We start from the raw sequence: 14,710 nt of genomic DNA on the forward strand, positions 1-14,710 counted from the left end.
CCTGTGATTCTCATTTATATTTTATGATGTTGGTTGAACTAAAAGCATGTTTATGGGAGCCGTACACAAAGGGAAAAAAATGTGGGACAGAGCAACAAAAAAGATGTGCTCCATTCAAAATGAACTCAGTTAAACAACATTTGAGTTGTTAATATTTGAAGACATACTATACGTAAATGTCTAAAGCACTGCCAGGCAAGCATTATTATGCTGCTTTGATTGTGTTTTGACTAGTTTTTTATTTTTTTATTTTAGAATTTTGCAATCACAAAATAGATAGAGTCATCGACAAAATGTACACAGCTAAATGCATATTCATTAATATCATATGCACTTATATTTACAGATTTGTAAGTTATAAATCTGTAATATCAATACAACCTGGATAGACTGAAACAGAGGTAAAAGCAGCAATTAGAAAGATGTGTTGACATATATTATTTGCGATCAGACCCGGCCGGTACACAATGATATACAGATTAAAGTTAGTATGGATGGGTAGGTTTGCGTTAGGGATGTCTTCCCCTGGATCCTGGACACTGTTGGTGGTATGGGAGACTGGTGAAGGATGTAGTAGGGTGAAGCCATGGATAGAAGAGGCGGTGAAGGGGTGGAGGTGGGTGGCAGCACAACTGGGAAGTGGATGAGCCATGAATGCCGGAGGCTTAAACGCAGGACAAAGGTGTGGCTCTGCGCTGAGGTGGAGGTGTGGCTCTGCGCTGAGGTGGAGGTGTGACCCACGCAGATGCAGTCAGTAGGTGATGCTGAAATTAGTCTTCCAGGTTGAATTAACACCCAGGCTTCATTTACCATCCAAACATATCGATTGATTTTGCAACAAATTGTACTCCAAATTCTTAGAATTACTGCATTAAAGAGCGTAACAAAAGAGTTGAAAAAAGTTGGACTGATAACATAGAAGAAGTCAAACTGTCTGAGAAGATGAAAATGTTTATTAAAGAAATGGACAACTCATGAATACTGTGAATGGGTGTTGATTACGCTGATGTCAATTATATTCATATGTATGTTAGGACATCCCCAAAATCCCCACCTTTTGCTGAAAGTAGGGATTCATTAAATGGGAATGGGAAAAAAAGACAAAAACGGAATCTTAGAAAAAAATGAACAAACATAAGTTAAGTCTAAAGATTAAGTCAAATAGATTTAGATAGAATACATACATTTAGACAACTGAAACATGCGAGTACTGAACCTTAATATAGTACATCATCCCCTGTAAATCGGGTGAAACCTGGGGTGACCACCTCATTATATGGGATTTTTAAGAAAAATGGCCCAATGTAATATTTCAAATACTGCATACAATGAAAAATATATATTACAAGGTTCATTTTTCTTCTATATATTTAACAACACATGCCACATCAACAAGCAAAGAAATGGAAATGTCATTCTTGATTCTAAGTAGCTACAGCTTACCACAAGCCTCTCCTTATCCAGTCACACTCCAGATGCTGTACAAGATGAAGACGTCCAAAGTGTTTGAAAAGCCAAAGGGGGGAGACACTGGGGATGACGACCCGTTTGCCGTGCAGATGGTCAGCTGGTGTCCTCAGAGCAGGATCTTCTGTGTGGTCGGAATCGCGGCGCACATAATCCTCTACCGCTTCAGCAAGTACGACGCCAACACGCAGATAGTGGTGAGTGGTTCAATTTCACATTCATATTCAGTTGCTTGTGTTGTATATTGAATCTTACAACTGCTTTAATTCATTTCCTTTGGTCAGTAAGAGCTTAGGTTCTTTTAGTGAGTCTATTTCTGATAACAGTGGAGCAATTTAGATTTTATCATTATCAGACAAGCAGTACTGATCCGGAAACAGTTCACCGTAAACGTGCTACAGTCTGAACCCTCCGTGTGCACTAAATCTACACATTTTAAGCTTCCCAGTTATGCAGGTGCTACAAAACACTGGGCCTTTGACTCAACGTGCAACAGTGCATCGACTTCCTTCAGAAACTAATGTGAATCAATGAACAAAAAGTCAATATCAATCTGTGTTAATCTCATAAGCCCCCGCACTTTGTTTGTCTGACAGTCGTTGGAGGTGCGACTGCAGTGTGAGACCGAGGACGTCATCTCTCCCTCAGAGACGGAGAACAACCCGTGTTTCTCTGAGCCTGGACCCCACTCTCCTCACCACCAACACGCCTCCAGCCCCCGAGGAGGCACACCGGAGGGTATGAAGGACAGCTGTCTCAAGTAAGGCCAACACCACTGATGTAAGATGCCTGTAAGAAAATACTGTATATACAAGCAGTTTTCCCTCATGAAAAAATACCGGGCTACTCATGAATGTTGAGATCAATGTCATATTCGCAGCATATTGTAAATGATAAAAAGAAACATCTAATTTGTGCAACACTTTTTATTTATTCATCTGTTATACAAAATTAATCATATGGTATGTGGTGTAATACTTGCTTTAACCTTGTTCTTTCTCTGCAGGGTGAAGGAGCGCTCCGTGCGGGTGCCCCCTGGGTACCAGGCCGAGCTGGTCGTCCAACTGCTGTGGGTGGACGGAGAGCCCCCTCAACAGATCACCAGCGTGGACATCAACTCTGCCTATGGCCTGTAAGTCAGTCTTCGTTTGGACAAAGTGCATCTGTTCAGCATCCGTTAAGATCTGGGTTAGCGCTTGGGTTTCCATTGAATTTTATGTGATGATCAAATAAGAGAAATGTACTGTTTTTACATTTTGTTTCAGTAAATTGGTCCAGGACAATTTGCTGCAAGTCTCAGATTAAATAGAAGGCTCTATTATTATGTTAAGTTAATTTATGTATAGTTTTGTTTATATGACTCGAAATAAAATGTTCAATTCAATTCAAATTATGTTTAATACTTGCAACCTCTTTATCTTTAGTCCCTTTGAAGTCACATATTATGAACTGTCCTTTCTGTGTGTACTTGTTTCTGTGCTCGTACCTTGGCCCTCTGCCTGTCTTCTGCAGCCTGGCGTTTGGGAACTGTAATGGCCTGGCCGTGGTGGACTATTTGCAGAAAACCATTTTGTTGTGTATGTCGACGCTGGATCTGTACGGATCCTCAGACCCCTATCAACGCCTTACCCGTTCCCCTCGCAGGAACAGACAGTCCACCTCAGGTAGCACACACACACACGCAGGAATACTACAAATACTGATACTGCAAATATCGATACTTCAATACTAACACTCTCAAACAGACTCGCAGAGACACGCACTGATTTCAGCTATGCATTCATTACATCTATCTTGCTGTCTAATCTGTCCTCTGCTCTCCTCTGCTGTCACCTCCTTCCGTCTCCTGTCACCTACCGGGTCGGCCTCGTCATGGAAGCAATCCATATTGTTGATTTAATCGCATTTATAGCACATTAATCACAATCAACGCATTAAGTAATGAAGGCTGATTAAAAGGTAGAGCTTGTAGCGGGTTTTTTCTTTTTCATTGTAATGTCATTAAAATCTTGATGCATTGGTCACTGGGAGAAAGGTTTAAAACAGTGGTCTCTTACCGTTTTTACTCAATGAGCTACTTTTACGTAAGAAAAAGCGACTTACACTTGGATTGCATGTGTAAATATGTGTCTCAGACCTGACTGTAAGTTTAGTGGGAGCGTGGACGTCTCAAGCTTGTCTACATGGAGATGTTGACTAAAGGCAGCCAAATATGAGATTAAAAATCTTCGACTATCCACCGCAAATATAGAAGTTTGTATCATTAGGAGCATGTTGTATTTGTGATCAACAGTATGATTCAGAATATTACACATTGTGTCTTTAAAGAAAACAACTGTTTATTCTGGACTGCATTTGCTTAATTGATTGTTTATTATGTTCAGAACAAAAAGAAGACTGACTTAAAAATGACTCTTCCAACAAATGCATAAATGTGGAAAGCTTTTGTTCAGCTACTTAGTAAGGGCTCCCCAGCTACTGGTTGGACATCTTTGGTTTAAAAGTTCATAGTTTATTCACTATATTCCTAAATCCTTTAAAAAAGACATGCTCTCTCTGTCATTTTTTAAAATAACAACCAAATCAGGTATAGGGAAAATTGATTTACTTTATTTTAGTGGTGCGCACTGAATGGGTGCTGCTGCCGGATGCTCTCTTATCGAATGCAATTTCTCCATCTGTGAGATCAATAAAGTATCATCTTATCTTATCTTATCTTATCTTATCTTATCTTATCTTATCTTATCTTAAAGGGACTATACACAGTTTGAAAATGTTAAAACCAAGTATTTTCATCCCCCTACATGTTCCAGCCATGTCCTAATGTGTAGAATGAGCCCAGACCTATTCACCACAACTGCCTCTAAAATCCTGCACTGTCACTCAAAAAATTCGGGTCCAAAGTGCCGTCATGCACGATATAGAGTATATATATCGTGCATAATATAGAGACTACAGTTACGCGTTCAGTCTAACTTTGTGGCCTATACAAACCTCTTACTATGTCAAAATTAAAACCTAGAGCATTGTTTTTATCTTAGTTTAGTTGGTCATTTTATAATAATATTGGCAAATCCTCACGGTAGGAGGTACTCGGACTATACATGAACGACTCAAGAGGTACGAAAGACAAAAAAGGTTGTGAACCACTGACCTAGAGGATAAAACCTGAGCCCAACCCTCTTTCTCTCTCTCTGTCTCTGTCCCTCTTTCTGTCTCCTTCCTCTCTTCTCTTTCTCCTCCACTCGCACATACTACAAAGTCCAAACACTGTCCATGTTAGTTTGCCTGTCAGATCTGCACTGTGATACCAGGTGCATGTAACAGGCTGCATCTCATGTTTGCATTACTTTGCATGTTGTCCTATTTTCCCTACGTCTTTATGCATTCTGCTTGAGCATAGACTTGATATTTAGTCAAAGCCACAAGTTGTACTCTCTCCAACCCCTGTCCCTTGTCCTCTTCTTTCTCCTACTAATTTTGGTGGAGGTCTCTATATCTGAATATTCATCCCAGCTTTAAAATGAAACTCGTGAAATAAAGTGACCTTGACTAACGTTTAAAGGCACATTGGTTAATATTTAGGAGCTTTATGTAATCCCTGGAGTTACAAACGTATTCCACACTCTGAGAAAGTTTAAAGGGGCAAAGCAGACAGGGGGATGACTTTGGGATTTTCGAATCCAGCACTTATATTTTACTGTTGCGTAAGTGCCCGTTATTGACTGCCACGGCACTTAACTTCTTTTTGACTTCCTCCTTTGTAAATGTCTTTGAAATCAATCTGGAGACGGAAATAAAAGTATCTGATATTGAGTTTAAGACACATGTTTGAACAGTGGCAGATAATTGGCACAGCATACTGCAGTCTATTCATTTTTACCTGTTTTCACTGAGCATTTATATATGTGTGTACTGCACAGCTTTCACCACAAAAAATGCTGTACAATATATACTTTTTGATCATAAATGTATTCCACCAGAGAAAAAACACAAGGACATTATCTGAAGTCATAATGTAGAAGTATTATTTTTTGCTCAGCTTGGGGAACAAACCAACAGACAAAAACTTTCAAAGTTATATCGATAAAATAATATCCGTGGGATGAGTTGGACAGAGATAGTTGTATCTGGAGTGATGGTGAGAGACTGTCACAACACCCATTTACTAGTCAGTGGAGCAAGCTCGATCGTATTGTAATGGTAATCCACACTTTAAAACAGTACTAAGTAACTTGTTTACCTTGATAAATCCTTTCCGTAGTCCCTCTGGGGGTAATACAAGTGTTGATGGGATGATTGGGGGGTCGTTCTCTCCCCCTGGTGTCTCTGGCCAGAAAACCACACTTGCAACTTGCCTGCCTCTGACCCAGAGGCCCCAATACACACTAATGGAATCATGAAGAAGAAGCTAACAGGCTAACGGGTAAAGCTAACTGCGGGCTAGCACCACTTAAACAGTATTTACAGCCAAATTTGAGTGAAAAAAATTATCTCCATTGTGTGATTGGATTTACAATATCCCTCTCTCCCTTTGTCTCTTCTGTCAGCGTAGTATTTACTGTCATGGAAAATTAATGAGTAAAAAAAAACAACATGCTACAACACCTGCAGTGACGCTTATGGCCTCTAGACCTCTATGAGTTACTTAGTACTGCTTTAATATGAGAGTTACAGTACAATAATTGTTATGGATGAAATTATTATCTAAATTATTGTCTTCTATTCAATTTAATTCCCATTTAAAAACTTGCTCTTGTTGCAAATTTAGCTCATGAACAATATTTTGTTGGATTTGTTTGTAACATTTCTATTAGCACTTGCAATCTATAACCTTGGGAATTGATGATGCTGTTTGTGAAAATGTGCACTGGAAATTAGCATTAATTTTAGAGATAAAATAATAGTGAAAACAAATAGAAATTCATAAGCAAGAAAGAGAGAAAAGGAATAGTAGCCAAACCTTAAAATTTCACATTTTAATTTGATTTTCCAGATTAAATGATCATCCCTCTTTAGTGTTGTAAATGTACAATGTAATACCTGTTGTATTTCTGCTAAAGTAGCTGACTCTGGGTTTGTGTTGCAGTAGCGGCCTGTGCCTGACACTAACGCACTGCTGCTCCAGCTGCTCTCACTTTTCCTTTGGACTCTAAGCTTGTTGTTCTCTCTCTCCTTTCCCTCCCCCCTAAACTTACCAAATACCTTAACACCCTTTAACTTATTTTGCCTTATTTTTTACCTTTTTTTTTTTTTTTGCCCTCTACTTACATCCCCTGCCCTCTTGTCCTCCCCGTCCCGTCTTGTCCGATCACCCCCACCCCGGTGACCTTGTGGCTGCTGTGGGCATGCGGGGCCTGCCTGACAGAGTTTTGCATGCGTGGCCTGTCTAACTTTTACTCAGATTCAAAGAAAAGGATCCGTACATCCTACCAGAGTAAGTGGGGCCCTTCCTCTGCAACTGTGGAGGAACTGTGTGTGTGACTTTGTGAATAACACTGAAAACGCCCTGAAGCAAATGGACAAACTGGGAGATGACTGGATCGAAGTCTCTTGAATTCGAGAAAACACGGAGTGTGGATTGGAAAGTCATTCTCACAAAATTTGCACTCATCCTTAGTTTTCTTTATTGCCTTGAAACACCATCACAGGCAAAACAAAATGCTGTTGGCCACTGTGGCTTCCAAAAGTCTCCAACTGCTTCCTCTAGCCAAATTTAAAATGAGTATTTAAAGTTTAAAGTTATTTAAAGTAAGTTGTCACTATTTTTTTGGTATTTGAACAAAATGGAAAATTCAAATTATACATTGCATCATTACACAGGCTATTTAAGGTCAAGGTATAGTACATTGTTGTCTCTGTATGGAAATTTGCATTTGACCTGCCAAGCCCTGGATACACACATTGAATGAAGTAATGATGTTCAATTTTGAGTTTAAAGATATTATCAAATAAAGAGTTCTGACACACATGACCAGTTTTTGTATCCATTTGTTTCCACCACTCCACCTTCATTTAAAACTACAAGTTAATCCAGTCATGTCCAGTGCTGTGTCCTTTTGCAGAGGGAGTCGGTAAAGTAAGGCCATATTAATATTCCATGATCTATTGATGCATATTTGAAGAAGCATATTCGGTGCCGTGAATAAAGCCTTGCTCATCATTTCAGCTGTAACTATATGTGCTTCAAGTTCAAGATTACAAAGGAAATCAATTCGCACTATACAGTGGAGGGGCTTGTGTATTGCTTGAATGGGAAATTTGATTATGCCCCCCCCAAAAATCATGTAAATATGTAAAGAGGCTTGGATATGCATAAACCAATAAACAGGAACTCATACCGGAGTATTAATCTTGAGGAAGTTTAAATATAGGTTTTTCATAATAGAAATGTTACTTGAATGATGTCCGGCCTGTGCTTGATGCATGAGATTGACTGATCTATTGTATGTGTTTTTGTGTTGTTTCTGCTCAGTCTCAGCCTCTCCATCATGAGACCTGCATTGCCCACCTGTGCTCCAAATAATATGCACACGTTGGCATTTGAACACAATGCACTTAATCTCTAAATAAGCTCCTGACATTTATTGAGCAGATGCCAGTGCAGGTCACATCAGGTTACAGTCACTCTGCCCCTCAAGCAGCTACATCACCCCCAGAATAAATTGGGTTTATATGAAATTTGACATTTTTGGCGTGCAAATAAGATGAAGGTGAAGACCTGGGAAGCTTGTTGGACCCATTTATTGGCAAAGTGAAGTGTGTTGAGACTTTTTTTCCCCAAAAAACATACAGACACAATTTGAACAGACATGTATCGTTCATCAGACAGCAGAAATACTACTTGATGATTTATTTTTGGTCATGTGAGTAATATCATGACCAATATCATGAGTAATATATGATGGCCATATCAAAGATCAATTTTCTTTGTGTAACATCTAAAAAACTTCACAATGTTAACATTAAGATGTTGACACATAGCAATCATTAGCATTGCAATCCATGTTTGAGCTTTTGTCTTCAAAAGCTGATATTTATTATTTAATTAATCCACTGATCATGGGCCAATATATTGTTTTATCTGTACCGTCAATTCTTTCATTCTCTCACTCAGACCTGTAGCAAGTATAGACCTATTTTCTTGCAAAGTCAAGTGAATTCAGACTCTCTTTTAACCAAAAATTACTAATCAATCATGCAATGTCAAATGTTCTAATGTGGAACTAATTAGAAGGCAATGCTTATATTATAAAATATACACTTTCGACAGCATTAACAATTGCTTTTATCTTCCCCATTGTATCTGTCTCAAGGGGCAGCGTGGCTGGTTTCTAACCCCTCTATGAACTTATCTCCACGCGCCTGCTCTGGTTTGAAATGAACTGACAGACTGTGTTCTGTACATCTTTCTCTTCTGTCCTTTTTTGGCTGCCCTCCTCCTCGTGCTGCTCCTCTGCGGTGACAGGCCTTACCGAACTCTCCGACAACCAGCAGTCTATCGACATGGAGAGGAGCCGCTCGCCCACCTCAGGTAACCTCATCGCACCCGCTTAGAATCATACCGACACTGACTCCGGCCAATGTCACAGCCAGTGAATGCACGGGACAATGAGCTGAAGTGTTGCATTATGAGAACTGTAAACGGAACTTTGACAGTTTATAAGATCATTTTTTTTGTGACCGTTTCTTGTTTACTTTCTCAATATGCTTCTAGTTTTAGACAAGTCATAAATCAAATCAGATCTGGGTCACGACAACAATTGTTATGACCAAGCTCTGTTCCCAGTTACAAAGAAGTATAACAAGCCGGTGACTTCTGAGAGAGAGAGAAGAAGTAGTCCCGATCTCCTTGGAACTTCCTTTTTATCCTAGTTTTGCACTCCTCTGCGAAGAGAGGGTGACTGCCTACCAATGAGTCAGTTGTTTGTGGCTATGTGACCATTGTCTTTCAGCTAATCTCTCACTGATATGGACTTTATGTTACTGCAATGTGCAAGCAAAGCATGAGTCCGAAGCTTGTTCAGATTTAGTTGAATCCGGACATTGGATGTATTGTGAAGTGCTGAGATGTCCTTGATTTTTATTTTATTTTATTTCTTATTTTTTTTGGCAGAATTGCAGAGTGCAGAGTGTTTACAACAGAATCCTTGGCTGATGTCAGATTTTCCAAATCATATTGCTGCATTTATAGAGAGTCCTTTTGTGCTGCACACGTTTTTTGGATGCGAATCCTCATCGTGAAGGACTTTATTGGGACAAAGACAAGCCGAGACCAAATGTTTGCCCACAGTTTTATACCTGCTGTGTCTAGCAGGAAAATGATTTTGAATTAGGGACTTTTGTTTTCAATTACATATTTTTCCTCCTATCTTTTCTTGCCTGTCATCATCTCCTACTCAGCAGTTAGCCGATCGTGAAATATTTGCCGCGGTGCTGATTGCTTGAAGCTAATGACGTTTAAACGATGCTGACTCATTTTTTTAAATAATAGCTTCACATCTTTCGATCTCAGGAAAAGGCAGCTCTCATTGGCATTCAAATATTGGTTTGTATCATCTAATATTAATAATTGAGGGGCTCTGAGGGGTGTTGTCAAATATTTGTCAGAGGAATAACAGAGCTTGACTTTGCGCTTGATAGAGGTCATCCATTTTGAAATGGGAGGTCAAAGAGTCAAATGGAGGGTAGGGGCGTCTATGTGACAGGCATTGTTTATGAAATAATTCCTCATTTGGAAAAAAGCATAGGAAACACTGCTCAGCTTTGTGGTTGACAAATGCCGCCTCATTTTGATCGATATCATAGATTTAGAGTAGCTTCATGTGATTACGCACGGTATTTATAGGGGCATTATTCAAAAACCTCTACATGTTGAAGAAAAGCCTCTTCTGACCTGCCCTCCACCTCATTTTTGAATTACACAAACCAATGAAACTGGCATGTCTCAGGGGATTGAGAGAAGTGTGAAGAAGAACAGAGAGCAACCGTCCCTTGTGTTTGCAGCCCATTATGTATTTATTATGACCTGAATGACCGCATCAAAAATGTGTCTGAAAAAGGCTGCAGACTGAAAAAAACTATAGGGCAGCACCTCTAATGGTTTTGTGCGAAAGAGAACAGCGCTAGCTTCAACAGGTCGTCGAGGGAAAAGTCAATGTGTGAGAAAGGTGTTGGAGGAGAGATGTGAATTTCCAAAATGTCCTGTCTTTGCGGCATTGGAGGCCTAAAGTGTTGAAAGAAATCACAGTTGGTCATGAATTGAGAGATTATTTGAGATAACTTTTCCTCAAGGACAGTCTTATGAACGAGTAAAATACGACAAATAACTTCAGCTCAGTTCAATTCTGTTGCAGATTTATTGTTAATCTAACCACATGAAGAAAAAAAACATTATATAAAGCAGTACAGTTCAGCTTCCTGACTTACTATAACAAAGTAAAAGGATATAGCTATACTCATTACACTTCTCTTTTCTCTAAGGTTTGAACGCATGGACTGTAAAACAAATAGCCTTTTTCGGTTTTAAATGAGTAGTTATGGGTTGTTGAGAAGTGAATACATTTACCCACTCATCCAAGAGGCTCCTTTAGCTCTTACAGTATTTCGTGTTGGAATTTGTGCAGGACTTTTGACCTTCAGGGATTTCAGCCAGAACCGGCTCTGATATTTTGCTGAAGGTGGTCCAAATAAAGCTATAGCCTCCAGTGAGCTGCCGTGCAAAGAAACTGCCTTGTTGATACCAGAGGCCAAAAGAGAAAATCCAGACGGGGTCATAAACTTCTTCTGTTACAGTTGAGGTACAGAAAAACTAAACTAAACAAAAAATATGGGAAGTTTTGAACAATATGTGCAGTTTATGTTTAGATGTGTATTGCAGAAATACATACAATGGGCCACGTTATCGTTTTTTCATACCTTATATCACCAAATGTTTCGCCTGTCTGTTTGCAAGGCTTGAAATTTAGGTGAGTTAGTTTTTTTGTAGTGTTTATTTTGTTCAGGGAGAAAGGGAGAGTGCCCAAACATCTGTAGCTGCTTAAAATTTCATAAATAAGGACCTCCTGGTAGACATGAGTGCACCAACAGAGCTGAGAAAATCGGGGAAAGAGGAGAAAGAGAAATGTTTAATATACAGTGTGAACAAGTAACAAAAAAAATACAATTATTGAATTTCAAGTCTCATCAAAATGACTGCGTAATGTGTTTTCCAGCCTAAAATATCGGTCGTCAGGCGGAGAGCATTGATTACCATGTTAAAGGTTTGGTGTCAGGTTTGAGGACAGTGGCTCAGTGGCATAGTTATGACCAGCAATGCAAAGATTGGTGGTTCGATAGCAGCTCTGACTATTCATTTTAGCAAAAGTAAGAGAAAAAGCAAAGGCAGGATATAGATGAAAAATGGGCAGGAGTCAACATGAAGAGGGATACTCTCTGTTGTGCGTCATACTGATATGCCTGCCAAAACATACAGAGCATGAGAGCAGCCAAAGTTATGGCTATGCTACATACGACTGCACAGCATGATATGATTTGAATTAGTGATTTCACTTTATTCTCTAGCACTGTTCACCTGCCTTGCCTCCAGTGTCTGTGTGCACTGGAGTATGGATGACAGTGCGTTTTTGACTGCAAATACATCAAACAATGAATGGAAATTCAAGCTAAAGATTTTACACCAACAATGCAAATGTCTAAGCAAGCATGTCTAAGAATACACACATCAGAATACATAGTAGAAAGTTGCATGAAGTTGTTGACTACTAGTAATGCCATCAGCCTTTTCCTATTCTATACAAAGATGTTTTATCTGGGAATTTGCATTATCTCTGCGGGGCACTCTGATGGTCACAGTTGAGTGGCGATTGAACAAATATGAGAAACGCAAGGTCCATTCTATTAATACAAACACCGCTTATGAAAGTAGGAAAAAAAATGAAAAAGAGCAAATGAAAATCACACAGAAGATCGTGAAACAGCGCCATCTTCTGTCAAGTTGCCAGGCGAAGCATTTACGATTAAGATAAGTCATAAAGTTTGCTCTAATTTATATGGCTCTGATCCAGCTGTGATCGGATTAAGCTAGTTTAGTTAGCTTCTAGTCTAATACTAACTCAATGACAGCACTGTTGCTATTTTTTGCATAGTGTAAAGCAATTTAATAGCTGTTCTTGGATAGATAGATAAATATATATTCCTGAATCTCACTTTCACTGAGAATAAACTACAGACATTTCCGTAACCTCACCACTCATTAAAGTTGATACACTTCGGCAGCTTAAACTGGTCCCGCAAACAAGTCACAAACATGGAAACTTATCATTGGTGCCCTTTGTAATTAGTGAAATGTGTTTTCGAGAAATCAAAGAGTCCTTTGGTCAGGGCTGAAGCAATTTATTTGATGCTAAAAAACATGCCCTTGCTTTTTTTCATTGGCTTTCTGTTTGCTTAACCTTATATAATCTTCAATACTGCAGCTGCCATGGCCACGTCAACATTAGCAGCAACCCTTTGTTAATAAATTGTTGGTCATAAGGTCAGACGTTTATATAAGGGCTTATTGTGTAAAGACCTGCACATCTATGAAGGGATTACGAGTCCAAAGACTTGTCTAGACGAGTGGTTCTATGGGGCACTTGTGAAACACAGACCTTTAAAGTTCATATTCACAGTCTTTTCTCACAATTTTTCTCACTGGTTACATCTCACGTCTACATTTTGTCCTCGTTTAGACATAGTTTAGTCCTTGTTTCTTAAGGCATACTTCTGGATTGTCTTTTGCATATAGCTTCCTTGTTGGAAAGGCTGCTTGCACAGGGTTCAAAGCATCCCATTCAACTTACACTCTGTTAAGATGTTACTTCGATGTTTGAAAAGTGTGAGAATCCCTACCCTCCTTACTGAGACCAAGTCCAACTCTTTTTAGGGGCAATGGTCGCCTTATCCTAACGCTCCCAAATCTGTCGGAAGAGTCTGTCTCGTTTTATTGTCAAGAGACGGAGAGTTATTCTTCTTGAACATTTGCGGCATCGGGAGCCAGAAGACATAATGGGTAAAAGCAGGCCGACGTGTTCTTTGCTGTCGCCGCAGAAAGCTTTTGTTATGCGGCTGGGTCATGGTCATTTCGTCCCATTACGCTTCTGTCATTTGCTAATTGGGGACGCAGAGGCAAAGGAAGAAATGGAGAGGCTGACTGAGAGAGACAAGCAAAAACCACAGGGACAGATCCGCCACGTCCCATTGTTATGGCGGGCCCAGGCCGCTTGAAGGGATTGAGAACAATGTCAAAGTTAATATCAATGTCTTGGATTGACAGTTAAGGGCTAAAATACACTGGTCATTTGGACAATATGACTTCTGAATATATTAGACAGACCCTACGGTTTAGGATCTGTGCTATAGTTGATACGAGATATTGCCATAAGGTGCAAAAGTTCCTGGCTTACGCTGCTTTCTCTGTGGCCATTAGAGATGCTGTGTGTGGCTCATGTCTTTTCAGAGCCATACAGGTACAGATTGTGGACATCTTATTAAGAGACCCAGCATATATCCAGCTCACTCTACGTCAATTACTATAACTATACTTTCCTCTCATACGTTTTTGTCATTTTTCCCTAATATTTCGTGGTCATTAAGCCTTCTGTAATTGGTCTATGCTGTCTCTACACTGTGCTGGCTTGCCTGTTTAATGTCCAGAGGTCTGTTGGGTTTTTAGGTTGTGTCCTACATTTCACATGGGAGTTGTGTGCCATGTGCGTGACTTGCGATGGGCTAACAAGCAGAGATGCCAGGGAATGCTACCTGTCTGACCCACCGGGATAAATTTAGCTCGGGGCATGTCAGGAATGAAGGGAAGAGTGGAGGTTTATACAAAGAGAGTCTTGAACCGTCACCTGTTCACTGCTGCTGCTGCTCAGGTCTCCAGAGAATGAATGAAAACTTTAAAGATGGCCCCCAACTTTATGCCTTTGTAGGTACCATGTGTGCAATAGTACATGTCGATGCCACAAGGAAATAACAGATTAGTTGGTGAAGTTTGGGAAAAAGTAATTGCAACTACAGCTATGGATATTTCGAATGTATTGGTGTTGCTAAAGTAAAGTTGGAAACACCAGCTTTAGAATCTAGTAAGAGCAAGATTTTGGCTAAACATTACACATAATTGGAAAAAGGGACAAAACTTGCTTGAAAGACCAGTATGAAATATTTTGCAAATTAAAGGCCTTAATAAGTAAGTAAGTAT

At 39.6% G+C, this 14,710-nt stretch overlaps 1 protein-coding gene across 19 annotated transcripts in view; it reads left to right on the top strand.

The window, feature by feature from the left end:
* Positions 1-14,710, top strand: part of stxbp5l (syntaxin binding protein 5L) — a 411,861-nt gene that overhangs the window by 369,635 nt on the left and 27,516 nt on the right. For 12 of the 19 annotated variants that reach the window (XM_079563359.1, XM_079563371.1, XM_079563374.1 and 9 more), the window contains exons 15-20: positions 1,465-1,664; positions 2,064-2,227; positions 2,474-2,599; positions 2,980-3,131; positions 6,836-6,904; positions 8,936-9,001. In XM_079563359.1, the coding sequence (XP_079419485.1) occupies positions 1,465-1,664; positions 2,064-2,227; positions 2,474-2,599; positions 2,980-3,131; positions 6,836-6,904; positions 8,936-9,001 (777 nt within the window). The remainder of the gene's footprint in view (positions 1-1,464; positions 1,665-2,063; positions 2,228-2,473; positions 2,600-2,979; positions 3,132-6,835; positions 6,905-8,935; positions 9,002-14,710) is intronic. The other 7 variants (XM_079563373.1, XM_079563363.1, XM_079563361.1 and 4 more) reach the window with 1 other exon arrangement.

This window comes from Gobius niger (genome assembly GCF_951799975.1).
Source record: "Gobius niger genome assembly, chromosome: 9".
NCBI lineage: Eukaryota > Metazoa > Chordata > Actinopteri > Gobiiformes > Gobiidae > Gobius > Gobius niger.